This window comes from Desmodus rotundus, chromosome 3 (assembly GCF_022682495.2).
Source record: "Desmodus rotundus isolate HL8 chromosome 3, HLdesRot8A.1, whole genome shotgun sequence".
Lineage (NCBI taxonomy): Eukaryota > Metazoa > Chordata > Mammalia > Chiroptera > Phyllostomidae > Desmodus > Desmodus rotundus.
In genome coordinates this window covers 77703762-77723724 of record NC_071389.1, presented here as the reverse complement: position 1 = coordinate 77723724, position 19963 = coordinate 77703762, and the positions used below count along the sequence as shown (strand labels likewise).

Here is a 19963-nt window from a genome sequence, read left to right as displayed (position 1 = left end):
CTCTCCCCGGGGCCGGGCATCCTGGGGTACTCGTAATCAGGAGCTTGGCTGCAGGTAGACGTAAGGGCAGTGGCGAGGGCTATCGTTTGGCAGCTGTGGGGTGAGCGGCAGGCTAGGAAAAGGGGGTGAGGTGGAGCGACCGAGCGTGCCATGCATTGAGCTAGGGAGCCTCTCTCAATTCCACTCCTAGGCTCGGCGCGTGAGAGATGTCTCAGGGGTTGTCCGGGAAGGGTTCGTCTAGGTCTCTAGGGTGTTTAGTCGACGAGGCTGCGGGGATCCTCCTGAGTGGGCGGGGGGCGGTCGGCGCCTGGGTGGGCGGGCGCCTGGTGGCTCAGCTGTGGGAGTTTTCGGCTAGCATCCGGCGGGGAATTATTCGAGGAGCCCTAACTTGTATAAAAGCAGAGTCCATTTAAAGTTCGGCTGGATAGCCTCTCTCTCATTGGTTAGGGGGCTTGGAAAAAAGAGACTCGGCGAGCCCTCGCTGTGGTGGTGCTGCCGCCGCCGCCGCTGGAGTTGACTCTTCTGCTCGCACTGCTGCTGCAGCACAAACGTGACTTCCAACATTTTTTATTTATCTTTCCTTTTCCTTTTCCAAGATGTAACTACAGATCAGACACTAAGGACCTTCACGTTTCGCTAATGTAGTTTTTGGAGGAAAAAGAGGGGGGAGTGAAGGGCGTCGGTTTTTTTTGTGTGTGTGTGTGTGTTTCGGGGGAAATTTTCCATTATGGGTGTTTTACTAAAGTGAATTTTTTTGTTTGCTTCGTTCGTCTTTGGCTCTTTTTTTTTTTTCTTCCCAATTTCGGATTTATTTCAAGGCGAATCGGGCTTTGGGCGAACAGGAAGAAAAGTCGGATTACAAGATCAACCACCACCAACAACAATAAAAACCACCAGGATATTTTTTTGCAAATTTCTGACGGCTTTAAATTCATGAAGCAATTGTCCCCTTTTGCAATCAGAATTTGGATCTCAGAATGAGCAAGGAAAGACCCAAGAGGAATATCATTCAGAAGAAATACGTAAGTGCTCCTAACAACACATCCTTTGACTTGCAGTTTTAAGCAATGGCTGTGAATGTCAAGTTTATAGATAATTCTGCAGCTGAAGGGTTTTAAACACAGCGTCCGATAAGGCTGTTTCTTTTCTTTTCTGAAAGAGGGCTTTTCAAGCAAAGTCGTATCTGCCTAGTTTGGATGAAAAAAACAGATTGGTGTAGAGATACCTCAAGTGAATAAATTGACCTCGAATGACACAATCATAATCTAGTTTCAGATGAAAGGCAAGGGATTTTGGTGGAGCTTGGGAGTGGGGTGGGGGCTGCGGTTCTGTAACTACACTGCATTCTCGGGCGGGTTTGGCCCCATATTGCACTTTGCATGCTAATGAGCCTGTGTTATTATTATTAATGTTTTTCGAAAATCGTGTAACGCGCGTGTGTTGGAAGCCCTCTAAGTTGCAATCAAAGGTCCGATTATGGCGATATTGTTCCTTGCACTGGCACATCAAATTTAATGTATGTGGTCGTTTTGGCTTATCTGTTTCGCAACATAAAACAGTTGGGAATCATGTTACAGCGAATGCATTTGTTGGGATTGACTTTAATAATGGGGCTGGTTTTGTTTAAAAATTCATGGTTTCTAGTTTTAGGGGAAAAAGACTTGTAATATAGGTAATGTTTTTACGTAGGCATGTGAGTGCATATGTGGCTACGAATGATTTCTCACTGTTAACTGGGTTTCTCAAATTGGGTGATTATTTAGAGATTTAAATGGTTTGGAATAGTTAAATTTGTTTTGTGCATAGTACAGCTACGTTTTGATTGGCATGGGGACTGTTTTTGTTTTGTGTGTGGTGGCTTTTTTTTTTTTTTTTAAGTTTGGGGGGAAGGAGGAGGGTGGGGAACCGAGGGATTAACCAAATGCACTCGAGTGATCGGTCATTAGCTGCATGCTTTAAATCAAAGAACTCATTTTTAAGAAAGAAGGCCAAAGGAACATATATTAGTAATAATGCAGCGTGAAAAGAAAGTTTTATTTAACTCGAGTCGACAAATTGGTGTTAATATTTTCTCTTTTTGAGCAGTGTGATGTGTGGAATGGGAGATGACCTTAGGGGCACTGGTTTATGTAAAATATATATTTAATGGAAAAGCAAAATGCCTTTTTCTAGAGGGCTGATCCTAATGTACACATATAAACTTCAACTAAGAAAGAAATGCAAGGTTTAACAATCAAACTCTACTTAAAAAGCTATTCCCATAAAAATTTAAGAATTAAAATACATCCGCATTGCAGAGGGCTGGGTAGAATGCAAAGGAATAGTTTAAACTCGGGCTGTAGAAACTGCATGGAAGACACTCTTGCCTTTGAGCGGGGACGGCTTCCCAGGGCACGTCCAATTCGGGTATAGCGACAAAGCAAATGGGGTAGAACTTGGACAAGGACCGCCCCTCCGCCCCCATCCCAGACCTCGCTAAGTTGGAGAGTAGTGTGGGGTGGGATTTTTTGTTGCTGGTGGTCAGCGGATCGTGGAGAGTCCAGGGGTCCAGCCGCAAGCTCGTGGCTGGAGGCGGCCGCAGGAGGCAGAGCGTGAGTTAAGGTTCTGGGAGCGGAGCTCGGGCTCCTTACGAGCTCGAGCCCGCTGCGAAGGGGAGGGTGTGCGGAGGTCGCGGCGGGCCGGGCTGGGGCTGAGCCGGGGCTGGGCGGCCGCGCGCGGCCTGTAGGGGGCGAGCTCCAGGCTCAGGGCTCGGACTCGAGCTCTGGGCTCTAGTCTCTGGTCTCTGGTCGGCCCAGGGCTGGCGGGCGGGGCGTGTGGGCAGTGAGGCCTGCTGTAGCAGGGGAGAGGTGGGAGCCAGGAATGTACTGGTGGGGGCGTGTCTGGGAGGGTGGGGGCGCACAGCTGCAGCAAACAGTCCCCCTCGGCGTCCACTGCGGAGCAGGGCCCTTCCCCACAGCCCTGCTCTTAGATTGCAGCGCAGTCTTGAGAGCAACAGGTTAAGCCGGTGAGACGTCAGCACGCCCTCTCTCTGCCCCGGTTCTTCCACCGCGTCGCACCGGTCTCCCCTGCCTCCCTCCGCCCCCTGCTGCGCTGGTTCTTCGACGCTCCAGACAGCGTTCTGTTGTCGTTGTGACGTCACAAAGGGCCGGGCCGGGGGGGTGGAACCTCCTCCTCCGTGACGTCAAAAGTCGAGCTGGAGGTTCCAGCGCAGTGGGGCTGCGGGGGCGGAGGCCCGGGGCTGCCGTGGAGCTAGGCTGCCACCCGCTAGGAGGACGAGGACGTGGACGAGGAAGAGGAGGGTGCGCTGGGTCTTTGCCTTCCGCCAAGGAACACTGAGCTCCCCTCTAGGTGAGCAGTGAGAGCCTGTAGTTCTTCGGCGAGTGCCCCCGCCTAGCTGTGATTTTGATCCATTGAGGAGATGGGGAACAGGGAGGAGATACCTTATTTCTGCAGAAATGTTTTTGCTTCTTCCGTTTGTAGGCCTGCTAATGATGTGGCACTACTACTGTAGTAGTTGGGTCTCCTCACCAATGTTTTAGAAAAGCAAGGAAACTTAATTCAGGGAAAGCTTTGCTTTGTAGGAGGACCATGTTGTGGATTCGGCTACCTTGTCACTTTAAGTCATATTTGGCATGTCTTCGCAGGATGTGGCGGGATGCCTTTCTGGGTGATGCTGCACAGCAGCAACTGTTGGCTCATTCTGGAAGCTTTGCAGTACCAAGGGTGAGGGATGGGCGTGGGGGGGGGTGCTCTCTTGTATGCTATTGAGTACTTTTTAGGGGTCCAAATAAGGGAAAACTTGTCATTGATAGATACAGTGTGCTTGAAGAGCCCCTGGACTCCAAGTCTCAGGATGTTCCAGGTTTAGTTCTGAGACAGACACGAAGAGGCTTGCAATCTATTTCCTTTTCTGTAAAATGGAGAAAGTAATACCTGTCTTTTCCACTTCACTTTCTCTGAGATTATGTATGTGAGATGGTGTTCGTGTAAGCTATAAAACACTATGCTCTTGCTATGTAAGGTGGCGTTATTACTGGAGCTGGTGGAAGGCAGCACATTTCCTACAATTGGTCTCAGAAGCCTTAGATGCCTGCTGGCTTGCCATTTAGTTTATTGTCTTAGCAAAACAGAGTTTGGGGGTGGGATGTAGATGGCAGGCTTTGGGAGAAATGATTGCTGTATTTTATATTAAATGACATCCTTGAGAAACTCATAAATTGCAATGTAATCCTCTCTTAATTGTGCTGGGCATGACTCCCACTATAATACCTTAAATAACTGAAAATATTTGCCTTTCAAAGCCCCAATCCACTTGAACAATAAAAACAGTTGCAAGTTTTGCTTTATGGGTATTCTCTGCCCATCAATCCAGTATTTGGTTATTCCTAGGAAGAATAACACATGTGATATCCAGGCTTCAAACCATTTGATCAGTGATGCTTTATAGCAGGTATGAGTTTGAAATTAAAATTTCTGCCACATGGAGATATGAATCATGCAGTTAGCATGAAAACAAATTACCAAATTTCCAGAACAGCTCAAGCAGAATTCATACCATTAGGCTATAAGTTGTAAATATCTAATTTTCTGGTTTAAAAGTGCAGTATGATTTAAAAAACTGGGAAGTTTGTGTTACAAGAAACAATAGCAGGATTTAGTGTAATTATAATTACATTAAATTATAAAGAAAAAAGAAAGAAAGACACTAAAGTATAATGGTAGGATTTATGAACCCTCCTTTCCCCTGCCTTATTTTATACCCGATCAAGTTATTTTTCAGTTCTGAGGGCAAAAAACTTGTGCACATTATTTAATTGCTGTGTTTTTCCTTTCATGGGCTGTTCACATGGATTTCTTTCTGCCTGTTTCTAGTAGTGGAAAACCTTTCTCTTTGTCATGTAAGTCCTGGGAAAGGCAACTTAGCAGCTATGATTATGGAAGGAATACTGTTAAGGTAAGAATCCAAAGTGTGTCACTGAAATTTGAAAGAAAAAAAAATTATGTCCAAAAATAATCTAGTTTTAGTCATTGTTATCTGGGTTACTGTTACTTTACTGTAGACTAATGTCTGACTTGTGTGTACTCCATAGCCATTGGCTCGAATAGCCAACTATAGGAGTATGCTGTTATTTGGTACTTTGATAGTATAATGCCTGTTTCTTCTCTCATAGGATGAACTAGTTCCTGTTGCTGGGCTGAGGGCTATTGACTCACTTCCAAGTGCCTTGGACGTTACTCCATTGTAACCTTAATATATACCTTGCTCCAAAGGTTATTTAAATTTTCCCTCTTCAGAAAGAGAAAAACCTTTTGGAGTATATAAATGGTGTCTGTTGCATTCAAAAAAACTTATAGTACTTTAAAGCACTTGGTAAAGGCTAAGTTGCAGTATTTTTAATGGAATGGTTTGCTCTTGATCATGATGGTCTGAGGGCTGAGACTTCTGACATTTTTATCTGAATGGTTAAAAAGTTTCAGTCTAGGAAACTTAGTTTTTGGGATTCTGTTTGCACTCTTCCTCCTAAAGTTACTGGTCCATGTGTAAGTGTCCCCCAGGATTACAGTAGCAGCTCTGCTAACCACTCTCTACCTCCCCAATCTTCTCTTGTACTGTTGGCTGCAGAACATCCTGGCTGTGAAGCTCCTGGCCAGTGGGCAGCCCTGGGGTGTGTGTGCCTGTGTCCCCTTTGGCTCCCACCCATAACAGGCTTGCCAAGTGTCAGCTGTTTCCAAATCTGGTTATTCCAGTTAGTCTTATTATTGCAATTACAGTTAAATATTATGTAATCCTTTGAATGAGTGTGAAAAGACAGTTGATTCCTATGAAAAACTTTAAGATGACTGTTTTGGGAACATTTGATAAAAGTGACTTGCTAAAAAAATAAGGCTGTTAAAGTAGATGTGGGCCTGACATTGAAAAGACTTGGGGAAAAATCTATAAGGATTCTGCATGCACATTGCTTTGCAAGTGATTCACTGTTTGGAATCAAACTTCATTCTCTTCCCAACAAACTAAAAAGTACACTTACGTTTTTAAGTTAAAATGTTTATATGTGTGTAGACATATATGTATGTATACACCTATACACACTTTTTTTTTTTAAGGTTTTCTGCTGGATAGACTTTACATTAGCAAACCAAATTCTGGTCCCTATCACCTCTGATAAGAGTGCTTCCATTGTATTTAGCCATAGCCCCCCAGAATTAATCTAGACACCTTATCAAGTTTATGCTGTGTAACTTCCCTCAGAGTGGTCCTCCTGAGTTAATTTGTGTCGCTCTTAGAGTTAAAAAAATTGTGCCATTCACTGGATCGTAGGGGGCAGAAAGATTAGTGATTTTATGCCTAACTTATATGGAATTCAAAAGCTTGTGTCTTGTAATCCAGCAACTTTATTTTCTTAGTTAAGAGATGTTGCTCAAGGTCTGTTTTATTTCAGATTCATGAGCCTACCTGTTATTGGAAATGACAGATTGAGTCTTGTCTTTTAGTTGCAGTCAGTTATCTTGTTTCTTTCCATCTCCCAGGTCACTCTTCTCTTCATACTTCTGAGACTCCCCCCACAAGCCTCAGTTGCTTGTCCAGGCCCCAGTCTTTGCCTCTCTGGTTCCTTTTGTCCATAAAGCTTTTTCCATATTTGCCTGATCATTGCCGGCTTCTTTCATTCAAGCAGGTGGGAACTCTGATGACTTTGGTTCTCTAAAGCTATGATATAGTATTGCTATTTGTCTACTTTTGGTAGATAAATTGAATGTGATTTTTCTTATCCTTTTAGGTCTTAATTTTTCTTGGGACTTCAGTCAACTCTATTGGCCTTCTGACAGCCTCATGCTTTTTAAAATGAGTTTTTCTTCATTTCTCATTCAGAATAAAATCATTAAAAGTAGAGCTGAATCTTGTAGGAAATGGCAGCACTGGCCAGACACCCTATTGCTCCTGGCCCAGTAATCCTGCATGCTTCCAGGACTTCCTGTTCCTGTCACCCCTTGCAGGTGGCTTTTATCTGTCTTGTTCTCTTAGGATATCTGGAATGGGAAATGTCCTGTGTTTTACATAGGTAGATGTTGTCCCAGAGGGTGAAGTCTAGGTTGGTCACCTGAGTCTGGGTTTCTGTCACTGTGGATCTTGGCACAGGTTGTATTGTTCTGGTGAGGATGCTGCCTTCTCTCCTTAGGCTCTCTTTGCCATTTGAAGGAATGTGAAAAGAGCTTGGATTGTAGAAGTCTAGATGGCCACACAACACTCACCCCTCCTGAGGGCATCCCAGTCAGTTCTGAAATAACCATCCACATTTATTGTTTCCACAGTGAGTTCACACTTTGAGAAGAAGAGTCTTAAGTCCATTTTACAGAAGCCAATAGACATTGGCCCGATAGTTAAAGGCTGTGTCTCCTCATTTTTTACTCCAGATGAAATAGAGGAAAAGTGATCAGTGTAGCTACCCAAAAGGGGAGAAAAGGTCATAATAGGGCCTCTGGCAGCCCCTACAGAGGTTTTTTGCTTGAGAAAGTTGGGGAAGCCCTGGCTGGTGTGTCTCAGTGGGTTGAGGTCATCCTGCAAACCCAAAGGTTGAGATACCTGGCAGGGCACATGCCTGGGTTGTGGGCCAAGTGCCTGGTTGGGGGGGTGTGCAAGAAGCAGCCAGTCGATGTTTCTCTTGCACATCCATGTTTTTCTCCCTCTCTCTGTCCACCTCCCTTCCCCTCTCTCTAAAAATAAATACATAAAATCTTTTAAAAAATTAAAAAGAGAAAATTGGGGAAGTTAAGACAGTTTGTCAGCTTCCAAGAATAGGAGTGTATCCCTCTCAGGAGCATGTTTATATTTGTTGCTTTTTTTAAACACCAGTTGGTGGAGCTACCCCCTTATGCCCAGCTGGCTGTCTCCTTGAATCCTCATTGGAAAAAGAGCTTGAGATCCCAGTACCCTTTGGGACTGGCTGGTGTGTGATCTGTATTTTTATAAGTGGCCCCCAGCCCATCCTCTCCCTTGTACCTGAGGGCCAGCGTGGGCTGCATTAGCTCTCCAGGCTTCTGAGAACCCGTTTGATTTCTCAGGGCTATAACAAATCGGCTCCGATATTTTTTCTGGCACTTGAATTGTTGCCCCTGACTTTGCTGCTTAGGGGACCATGGGGCGCTGTGGGAAATCATTTGCCCTCAAATCCTCACCAGGGTCTGGGCCATCCAGTAAACAAAGGCTGCCCAGATATGTTAATGAGGCAGCATGAGTAATGGAAACATTATACATAATTACTCGCATATTCATAGGGTGTATGAATATGTGTTAGAAAGGGGAACCCTAATGGCAGAAGTTCTTGAGAGCTGTTCTTGAGAGGTGGTACAGCCTAAAAAGCCTAAATTAGATTTTAAGTTCTAATTTTGTAAGTCGGTCAGGCTCCACCACCCATGAAGAGGAAGACTAGTGAGCATTGAAATATTATCAACAGCAATGTTTAATTACCGTGAATCCTAGAAGGTTAATAAACTACAAACCCACAATTTTGTCCTTCCTGCTTCCAATACAGCTCTTCCCTCGTGCACGTGTTTCCTCCAATGCAACCTGGCATTCTTTTCTTGCATTATTTTTTTGGGGGTGGGAGGAGGAGTGAGAAAAGTGGGTTGTGTGTGTCTGTTTTCCATTGGGAGACCCTCTGGTTTGCTGGGACAGCAGCCCAGGTATCTAATGACTGAATCATCCAGAATGTGGGAGACCTTTTGGCGCCTTGTTTTATTGCTCTCTTTTTACATCTGGGTGGTTCTTTCTCTATTATTTCCTAACCACATTTTGGTTAGGGCTTCATCTACACTGGTTGAGTATGTTGTCTCTTGGTTCTCATTCTACCAGCTGTTAAAGTGTTTGGTGCCTGTTGGGGCAGAAACAGGTGCCAGGAGGAAATGAGAAGGGATTAGGGCTGAGCATGTGTTTCTTGCATTTATTCCTTCTATAGTTTGCAGAAAGGGGACTGAATAAATGCTTATTCTGTTAAGCAGCAGTTGGATATAGACATAAAACTTGGAGAGTTTTGTGCTTTATGTAGATGCCTTATTACTGCTGCACGGGCTTCAGAAATGTAATGCCTCAGATTTGAACAGGCTTGTTTTGAATATAGGATGGAGCAAAAGTAGGTTTATAGTTGTTCATATGGAAAATAACACAATAATTAATAAATAATAATATGAGAGTAAACCCTGTATTACGTTCTCACAACTGTAAAACGACTTTTGTCCCATCTTGTATATAGAGTACCTCTGTGGTAATAGACAAGATTGGGAATGTGATTTGAGTTCAAGGTGTGACCCTGGGCAAGGCACATAACCTTGTGAGCTGCTTCCTCTTCTGACAACTTGTCCACATTGAGCAACAGGCTTGTTGCTGGGAGAACCAGTGAGATTTTTGGCGTGAAAGCACTTCATAAACTGCAAACTACTGCACAAATGTTCAAGGTATTATTACACAGTTGGAAATCACCAACCTGGAGACATAGTGCCTGCCGACAGCCTTCCTAGCTGACTCAGAAATAAATGAATCAAGTGAATTCTGTGCTTGCCTTTTAATAAACCAAATGAATAGCGACAGATTCTCTAAAATGCATTTTGGGATATAGGATAAGGCTTTAAAGATTAGAAGGTGATGTAATTGCTGTCCACCCTTACCTAACTCTGTTGGTTATTGAATCTCTTTTGTATTATCCAACACCTGACTCACATTCTTGTCTGGGGTGATTTAGAAAGTGAGAATTAAGATTAGAGTGGCTCTGAGTCTATGCCCAGAGATGTTTAAACTGGATCCTGGAGCAGTAATTCTTTAAGGATCAAGTCTAAACCAACTTTTATTGTCAGCACAGCATAAAATGCCCTTCTAGTTCTATCCTGGGCCTGTCCTGCCACCCATTTCAGTTCAGCTGAGCCCAGTCTTTGCACGACCTGGTGCCTCAACTTGCTCAGTGAACAGATAGCCTGAGGAGCCCACCTAGCCCGACTGAGGCCTAACTGGACAGCCTGCCACCCTCTTCCCCAGTCGGGCAAAGCCAAGCCCCTTTTCTTTGTTGACCTGACTCTTCACGTCTACCTCTAGGTGCTGGAATTGTTGTTTACATGTGTCTTACTTACCCTATTAACCCTCACAAGTAGGGGCTGACTTTTATGTCATTACACAATTGAGGAATAGTTGCTGAGTCAAAGCTTTTAGAGTATTTAAAAAAACTAGTGGTGTGAGAGAATTGCTGTGGATCTAGTGGGAAAAAGCAAACTTTGAACTAATCAGTTTTATACCTGAGAAAACCTGAGGTGTCTAGTACTGTTAGGCGACCTGCCTGAGGTTGCGTATTTTATCAGTGACACACCGGGACATGAAATCCAATCCTGATACACTAGAAGGCCTTTGGAGATGTTTCTTCCTGCCAGGTGGATTCTCGGTTATCCATGGTAACTGCAGTAATTGATTCATTTTCACGGAAAAGTAAAAACCACATGTAATCCTCATAACCTAATTAGGCCAGTCTCGTTTTTTCCCCTTTTGAAAATGGCTTTTTTTTTCTTTATAAGAAATCATTCAAATCAGGCAACTACACAAAGATAAAAACCACTGCAATTGCACACCGACATTCTTGTACTTGTAGAAAAATAGTTTTCTGTATGTGGGTTCATACTCAGGTGCTGTTCTGCTAACATGCTTTTTGCATTTATATGCTATCTCAGTTATCAAAATAGGATTCTGCATTATTTTAATGCCTGGAAGGCACTCTTTCTACCAGACAGATTTCCTTGCCCTGTTTGTTGTTGATGGCCTTTTCACAGTTTGGGGACGGTTGTATAAAATGACTGTGCCGTATGCGTTGCCTGTATCTTTTTGCCCTTAATCCCAAATTACTCAAAGTGGAATTACGGACTCAGAAGTGCTTGTGTTTACATCTAGAACCCTCTTACCACATTGCTTTCTTGAAGAAAGGCTGTCCTAATTTACTGTCCCACAGGTAGTACATATGAGGCCATAGGATTTGTTTGTTGGCTTTTAAAAACCAAAACAAGCACGTGTAACGAGTAGTAAAGCTGTCAGTTGAATTTTATTTAAGTTTCTATTTTCTTTCCTTGTCCTCTCTGAGAGCATTAGAACTAAATGAGATAAGGTATGCGAAAAACACTTTGCACAGCAAAATTGCCTTGAGCGCACAATGCGTTATTAGTGAGAATGACTGTAGTGGCAAAGGGAAGAAGAGAGTCTTTATAATTGTACAGTTGTATATTTTACATTTAGGGAATGCCTTTTTTGTGAGAATATAACATACTTTTAAGGTGACTCATTGTTTTCATATGTGATTTTAGCCTTGTTTGTGAGGTGTGGGGTTTGTATAGTTTCAGAGGTCTCATTGGGGGCTGGCTTGGAAGACTATTCAATTAAATACAGCAGATAGCCCTGACTGGTGTGGCTCAGTGGGTTGGACATCATCCTGCTTACGAAAAGGTCACCAGTTGGATCTCCAGTCAGGGTACATGCCTGGGTTGTAGGCCATTTCCCCTGTTAGGGGCATGTGAGAGGCAACTGATAGATGTTTTTCTTGCACATAGATCTTTTTCTCAAGCTCTTTCTCACTCCTTCCCCCCCAGTCTAAAAATTAATTAAACAAAATCTTAAAAAATTAAATAAATACAGTGATGTATTCTGTTTGCTTACCATGCTCTGACACTTAGGTATTAGAAGATAGGATCTTGTCCTCAGGGAATTTATAATTTAGCAGACAGCAGGAATGCAGAACACTGGGAAGAGAGTGGGTGACCTTGGATAAATCACTTTGCGCCTCTCAGTTTGTACATCTATGAAATGGGGAGAATTATACCTTCTTTACTCACATCTCAAGGTCATTTTGGGAGAGACCAATGTTAACATGTGAAGTGCTTTCTAAATTGTAACTATCTAGATGGTATTATTCTTATTAAAAGTCCCACAGGTCTTTGTGACTAATTCTCTAACCTCAAGACTGAAGAGGGTGTATGGTTTTTCTAGGTGTTCTTTGCTGATTACAGCTTATTCAGGTTTTCGGAGGAAGAGGATGGAAATGAAAACACTATAGCTGCTCAGCACTTCCCTTCTCACTAAGGTTTGCTTTTTCTTCCTAACTTAGGGAAAAATGGAGTGTGGTCTTTACAGCCAGACACGTTTTGATTGTTCAGATGATGGATTTTTATCTTTTTAAGCCTTTGGTATGTGGTCACGAGATGGTTGTCACAGTGCTTCTAAGAAGAGGCATTACTTCTTGGTGTTTAATAGAGTACTTGCAGATAAACTTCTTTGCCTTCATTTTTAATTCTTTAGTCAAGAAGCCCTATAGAGATGAGGTAAAACTTAATGTTTTACCCAAATTGCTCACTTCTATTCTTATGCTGCCCAGAGCACTACAGCTCTGCGTTTTATTTTGAGCTTGTAATAATGTCTTGATGCTGGAGGATGAAAGAGCCAACATGAATGGAAGGCATTTCGTAAGAGCCATGGTCTGGAGTCCCAGTTAAATTGGTAGCACATGGTTTTCACCTGCCTTGGAACAGGACTTTGGCTGTGTTATCTTGCTGGAGCTGTCTGCAGCCACACTACAAAACTTGGTCTTGTACGTATGCCACAGGACTTTTCAAACTGATGATTCTGAGTGGCAAAGGCCACCCACCTTTGGGAGATGCCATACCAAAGGTAGACTTGGTTTCTTAATAGAATATCATGAAGTGTTTGGTGGGGCTTTTTATAGAGTTCTTCCTGTGCATTTAGGAAGAGGGCTGCAGGGGTTTGGTAGGGGACGGAAAACCCCAGTTCTCTATTAATGAGACATTATTTTAGTGTGGTTGTGTTTAACATTGAGTTCTACCTGCTCTATAGCAATATTTTGAGGGCAGTTTATTTTACACATTATACAGGGTCCAGCAGAAGTAAGGCCTGACGCGTGGTCGGTAGGGTAATATGGGTGTAATGATTTATAGTTTTAATTCAAACATTTCACCTAAAATATCATACGGTGTGCTTGAGTGTGATATTGTTCTGTTACACAATTACACAGTTGGAATTTTGTAACAAAAGATTTTGTAATAAATAGGGCTTTATTTGTGCCAGACCCTGTACAACCACACCTTATTCCAAAAAGGAATTAAGGCCATAATGAGCAGTCATGCTTGGAGCAAAAACTTTTTGCATTTGGTATGACTTAAATGCATTTTCTGAATCTTAAAAGTGACAGCCAGATTAAAATATGCAGTGAGCAGTTGTCTTTCTCAATCCAGCAGTATTTGGGCTAAGTAGCTTTTTGTTTTTGTAATTAAAGGCAAGTTTTGTTAAGTAGTATTGGTATTGACACCCCAACAGAATTTTTAATCTGAAAGAATTTTAAAGATTCACGAAAGTAATCTCCAGTGGTGATTACACCCACAAGTGGCAGAGATCCGATTTCTTATTTAAATGCCAATATGGTTTATCACTTTTTTCCCATAGTTTAGGGGGCCAGAGAGGGTCTGAATTTAATAATGAAGTTCTTTGGTGGGGGCGATTGATTCAGTATTACAGCATAATTCAGTGTTCTGTGTCTTTAAAATGTTTTCAAATACTCATTCTGTATCGTAATCTTTAAAACTGCTGTTAGGATTCTAGACTGTTGTGGTTTAAATTTAGTTGGAATCTGAAAGGTGGCTAACAGAATGGAAACCTTTTTTAAAAAAAATTTTTTTTAAAGATTTTATTTATATATTTAGAGAGTAGGGAAGGAGAGAGGAGAGAAACATTAATGTGTGGTTGCCCCTCATGTGTCCCCAACTGGGGACCTGGCCCGCAACCCAGGCATGTGCCCTGACTGGGTATCGAACCAGCGGGCCTTTGGTTTGCAGGCCCGCACTCAACCCACTGAGCCACACCAGCCAGGGCCAGAATGGAAACCTTCTTTAAAAACACACCCGCACATTTGGCTTGCTTGATTGTCCTAGAGTCTGGGCTGTGGGCGTATCTGAGCCATGGGTCAAGGATCCTGGTTGAAGGGGTTGGAGAATGCTTGTTTCAATTCTACTGGACTTCCCCATCTCTTCCACGCTACAGCTCAGTATAAACACCATCAATTAGTCCTGCAGAAATTCCTGCTACAAATACGGACTTCAAAGCTTCATGATATACATATTCTGGTCTAGATGAGAAGCACGCTCTATTGTACTTGAGATAAATCAGAACTCTAATGATGCTAATACAGTGGGTTTTCTTTGGTCCTGGTAAGCTTGAAAGCATGGGGATTTGGGGAGGATGGGTCTGACTTGGAAATATCTAAAGCTGAAAAGTGGCATTTTGTTCTCTTCCTTCTAATTCTACTCGCTGCTCTAATTGAGTGATATGATCGCTACCCCAACACTGATATGGCCTAAAATGAAAAACGTTTTCTACTCAACTGGCCTTTTTTCCTTCCCTCCTTCTGTGGGACTTGCCGAAGTTGTCATGTTCTTTCTTTCCAGAATTTATTGGAACAGTAGGCAAAGCCTCTTGGGGGAGTATAAATAATGGTGATTATAAAGTACAGTCAGTTTACCTAGTCAGGCCATTATCTTTGACTTGCAAAAGCTTTTATAGCCAAACATTGTTTGCTTACAGTTGTTTAATACAAATGAAGACCTTAATGGTACCTTTTGTAAGAGGAATCCTTTTGTGCACACAGAGGTCATCTCAGTAAAGAACAGAACACCTCGCCCAGGCAAACTGCTTGTTTCTCTGGACAGGCTTTATATTTACACGATCCAGGGAAGGCCTTGGATGGTGGTTCACGGTTGCTTTTTTCCCCTTCCATCAACAGCAAATAATCCTCTCTCCTGAATGCTAACAGATTTTTAAGCTTGGTAAGTAATACCTAATTTGCTTTTGGAGTTTCCTCCTTCTGATTGCTTTCTGTCCAATTTATGAATTCAAAGATGGATTTCAAACTAATTTAAGGGATTTGTCTGAGTTGGCAGTGACACTGAATAAATATATCTGAATGGTAGATTCTCAAGTTTTTAAAGCCCACAATATAGTTTTAGGAAGGCTAAAGTTGCAGTTTTTATTTTTTGGGAGATTAAAGTTTCCCCTCATGGCACTTTAGAGTCCAACTACAGTATATACTCTTGTATATTCTTGGCATATGTCCTTTCTGCTGTGTCTTTAGCAAAGTGTCAGTCCTTCTTAGCCTTTTTTTAAAAAAAACTTCTTATATCCCCAACTTACTCAGATTCTTTTGGCAGTTCAACTGTTTTTCTTTTGGCATTTCTGCGGTACTTTAAGACGAAGGCATCTTAGGCATCTCATTCTTTCCCTGAGTGATTTTGGATGCAAATGCAATTTTTTTTCCCATTAACAATTCAGTGGTTTTTAGTATATTCAGAGTTGTGCAACCATCACTGCCGTTAATTTCTGACCATTTTCATCACCTGAAAAAGAAACTCCATACCCACTGGTAGTCACTCCTCATTTCATCCCACTTCCCCCAGTCTTTGGTGACCACTAATTTACATTCTGGCTCTGTGAATTTGCCTATTTTGGACACTTCATATAAATGGAATCATACAATATGTGGCTTTTGTGACCGGCTTCTGTCACTTAGCATAATGTTTTCAAGGTTTGTTTATGTTGTAGTATGTACTTTATTCTTTTTTATGGCCGAATAATATTCTGTGGTAGGGACATGCCACATTTTGCTTATCAATTCATTTGCTGATGGACTTACAGGTTTGTTTCCACTTTTTTGCTGTTGTGAAATATGCTGCTATGAGTATTTGTGTGTAAGTTTTTGTGAGGATGATGTGTGTCCTATTCTTGGAATACCTTGAATTAGAAAACTGCACATATGCATTATTACTAAATTTATTTACTGCTGTTGTACTAACCTGCTAAAGCTGTTACTCTCAGCTTTTGTCTTTGAGCTTCCTGTGTTCTGTTCAGCATTGCTGCATTGAGCCCCCTCCCCTTCTGGGGCAGCTGCCTTGCCTTGAGGGGGCGGGGCTCTCATTTTCCTCACTGCCTGATCGCCCCTCTTCACTCTGCCCAAGAGTGGTCTTATTTCTTCTGTCCTTTTGCACACTGTAAACTCTGTTTTCACACGTTTGCATTAGAACCAGATGCTCCATTTGCTTAAGTGTGGAAAAATGGTGGGACTTGAATTTTGTCACGGGACGAGTTACTTTATGTTGGTGCTCAGGTGTTTTTGGAGGTAGTTGTGGGTCTTCAGTTGCATCTTCACATAGCATTTACCACATAGTTTCTTGGGACAGGTAGAATTAAGAAGAACGCTGGCTCCTCTGGGAATGAAGAGAGAAGGAGGAGGAACTATTTTCCTGCCTTACCTTTAGTTTTGAGTTCTTGTGGTTACCTATGTTAACCTTTTTTGGCAAAGCATTATGGGGAATAGAACCACTATCTACCTAGAAATTCTCCCAGATATTCATGCTCCCTCCAAGCCTGCTTTACCTAAATGAAAAAAATACTTAAAAAAAAAAGACCCTTCATAATGAATTTCTTTAAGAAATACAGTTCTTTTAAGGAAGAGGGATGGTGCCTGTTTACTTGTGATTTTCTGAGGTTTATTTTTTCCAAGTTGGTTTGAAATTGTTGCGATGAGACTGTCCCCCTATTTGAGTCGGGCGCTTTTTGTTCATTTTTAAGTGTTCAGAGAAGGTATTGAGGCAATAGAGGAGAACCTGGGCATTGAAAAAGTCACTTGGCCCAAGGGCATTCTAAAGCATTTAGAGAAGTGGGGACAGTGTGCTCTACACCTCCAGGAGCGAACATCTTGGTGTGGATGCCCTGCTTTTTCTTGAGATTTCTGGTGATGATCGACAGCCAAAGACCAGTGTGTCTGTCAGCATTTGGAATTTTATTTATTATATAGTGCTTGCAAGTTCGGGGTCAAAAATTTCCTTCCTAATGATATTAATCATGCTTTGTCACACTTGCTTTTGTGGTACAGCATTCTGTTCCAAATTGACTCTTGTGCTCAGGTCATTGATTTGGCTTATCTAATGGGGAGCTGTAGTTCATATTTTTTCGGTAGTGGCCAAATAACCAGGAATTTTTAAGGTTATGTACCTTCCTCAATTTAGAAGGTGGGTGTGAGTGACTCTGTATGTGTGTGCAAGCGTGTATGAATATCTGAGAAGTTACTGTTTTAAACTTTGCATTGTTCAACTGGAAATCTGTGTTTTCTGCCAAGCTGCCTTTGTGTGGTATGCCCATAACCTGTACACATACTTAGGCTGTTTCAAAAGCAAATGCCACATCCCTCCTACTAAAATTGCTTATTAGAGCTAATTTTAAGAACTGAGTTAGAGCTGCCCAATAATGTAATGCAGAATATTTCCCAAAAATGCCTAGGTTAACAATGATAGTCTTGCTGTATTGTGCAAAAAAGGCTTCTGTTCAGACCCAGCTGGGTTTCAGGCTTAATTCATTGCTCTATGGTGGGATCACCACAGCTGCTGTGGGGCCTTTACAAATGCAAAAAAGCTGTCAGTGTTTGTTTCATCAGCTGCATAAGTGATGAGGCCAAGTTGAGGAATCCATTCCAGTGTGCAGTGTGCAGGCTGTAGCCATTATTGTTTATAGAATTAGTGTGTTGGAGCTTTAAAATATTTGGCACACTGACCATCCTTTAAAAGCACAAGACTAGGGAACAGGACCAGTTGGTCGTCCTTGTAATGTTGGCCGGATCCAGCCCAGCCCTTGTCTTCAACAGTCATCAGCGGCGATCCAGTCTGTGCTGTGGGACTGACTCTCTTTTGGACAAGATGGGGGTGCTGAGTTCTTGTCTCTTTAGTTCTGTATCTCTGATGTTGGTTTGCATTCATTTTTTGGAAGTTACTTAGAGTTCCATAATTGTAATTGAATTTTAAAGCCTTAATCATCCTCCCTGCTCCAAATAGGTATAGGATTGTCAGCTGGGACTTCAAATGGCTGTACAGTAACATTCTGGATTCAGCTGTATGGGATTTATTTTGTGAAGTGATAACTGCTTTGGGAATTGCCTTCATTTCTACCCATGCATACAGAAGTTAAGGCTACTTCTTGGCTGTAGAAAGACCCGCTGGACAGGTCACTTTACAGTCATTTAGAGGTGTCCCAGCAGGGCCCATCAGTGAATGTTGACCTGCTGTAGCCATGGCAGCATGTCCAGTTTCTACTGGGCTGGGCACCCATGCGTTTGGGGCCTGCATCCAATGGTCTTTCACAGGATAGTGTGGAATGGTCCCAGCCCCACTTTTATTTTAACCTGATTTATTTCCAGCCCCCTTCTCAGCTTCAGGGGTCTTTCTGAAAGTCATGCTTCATGGAAGCTGGAGGGCACTGGGGGTGGCCAGTCTGGACAGGCTTTAAAAGTGGAGCTTGTCAGGTCTCGCAGCCAACGGGGATGAGTAATGATGTTTCCTTCCTCCCTGCTGGAAAGGTCCCAAAGTACTCTCCAGTATTCATAAAAAAAGATGGCACGAGGCTCAGGGTCTCCAAATTATAGGTCAATATTGATCAGCTTTATCTCAAATAACTGCCATATATGCTTTTCTTAATTCCTTTATGTCTCTACGTTTTACTCTACAAAGTGTCTGGAGCTCAGGACGAATAGGTCCAAGGGATCCCATGTGGTATTTATGCCTATTAAGCAGAGTTTGGGGAGTCTTGTGCATCTCCTTTAAAGAGCTCTTTTGAGGGGAGAGAAAGGTCTCTGAAAAGTATATTTTGATTCATATTTAGAGAATCCCAACAGAGAACAAATAAAAATATGCGCTTAGGCCTGGCTAGTGTGGCTCTGTGGGTTGAGTGCTGGCCTGAGAACCAAGGGGTCGCCGGTTTGATTCCCAGTCAGGGCACTTGCCTGGGTTGTGGGCCAGGTCCCTGGTGGGAGGTGTGTGAGAGGCAACCACACATTGCTATTTCTCTCCCTCTCTTTTTCCTTCCCTTCTAAAAAATGTGAGCTTAGTCTTTTTACCTCCTGCTTCACACAGTCTCACTACCATCACATACAACCTAGCAATGAAAGTGGAAATAGCAAAAAGTGAACTTCACATTCTCTCCCCTGCAAGGAAGACTAATATACTGGGCCTCATAAGGAAACAGCAGCTTCACGGTTATTGTTCTCCACCTACCAGGGCTTGGTTGCACTTCAGGAAATGCCATTGCCCAACCGATTTCTCCTGGTTAGGGTTCCAGCTTCAGGAATCTTTTATCAAAGCTCCTTCTGCTTTTTATTGATTTATCTTGAGGCAAAAATATATTCTTATTTTAGTTTGTTTGAAAGCACTGTATTCTCTGCTTTAAAACAGTTTTGTGAATACATATTCAATAAAGCGTGTGTGGGTGTGCATATGGTCTGTACGGATGTGTGAGTTTGTTCACGTGAATGTCACCTCTTGACCCCCAGAGACTTATCCTTCAAAATAAGGACTTACTGCTCTATGTAAGGATGGCAGCTGCCACTTCCTAGCCGAGCACCCCGGAAGATCACTGGGCCTCATCTAAAGGCAGCCTCAGTGCTCTCCACTGTAACATGGGATGCAGCTGCCCCACTGCGCAAAGAGTAGGTATTTGAATATGTGTGTCTTGTACATGGTAGGCACTACCTAGTGCCTGCATGTCATTGTTACTTTCTTTTATTTTTATTTATTTTAAGTACATTTTATTGATTATGCTATTACAGATTTCCCAATTGTTTTCTCCCCCTTATTCCCCCATCACCTTGCACCCCCCAACCCTCCAGCATCCCCCCCTTAGTTCATGTCCATGGGTTGTACATTTAAGTTCTTTGACTTCTCAGTTTCCTATACCTCTCGTCATCTATTTTATGCCTACCAATTTATGTTTCTTATTCCCTGTACCCCCCCCATTTTCCCCTCCCCCATCATTGTCACTTTCTTAAGCTGCTTTGAGGGAGGGTTTGGAATAATACAGACACATTACAACTTGCTGAGTGGCAAACTATAAGTTAAGTTGTTC

At 42.6% G+C, this 19963-nt stretch overlaps 1 protein-coding gene across 4 annotated transcripts in view; it reads left to right on the top strand.

Annotated features, from left to right (window-relative positions):
* The first annotated feature begins 353 nt into the window (after positions 1-353).
* Positions 354-19963, top strand: part of JARID2 (jumonji and AT-rich interaction domain containing 2) — a 252654-nt gene continuing 233044 nt past the window's right edge. For 3 of the 4 annotated variants that reach the window (XM_053920239.2, XM_053920237.2, XM_053920238.2), the window contains exon 1: positions 2922-3348. Coding sequence is in view for 1 of the 4 variants with exons in the window: in XM_024565376.4 (XP_024421144.2) it covers positions 978-1022 (45 nt within the window). In the remaining 3 variants the exon portion in view is untranslated. Of the gene's footprint in view, positions 1023-2921; positions 3349-19963 lie in introns of those variants that run through there. The other variant, XM_024565376.4, reaches the window with a different exon arrangement.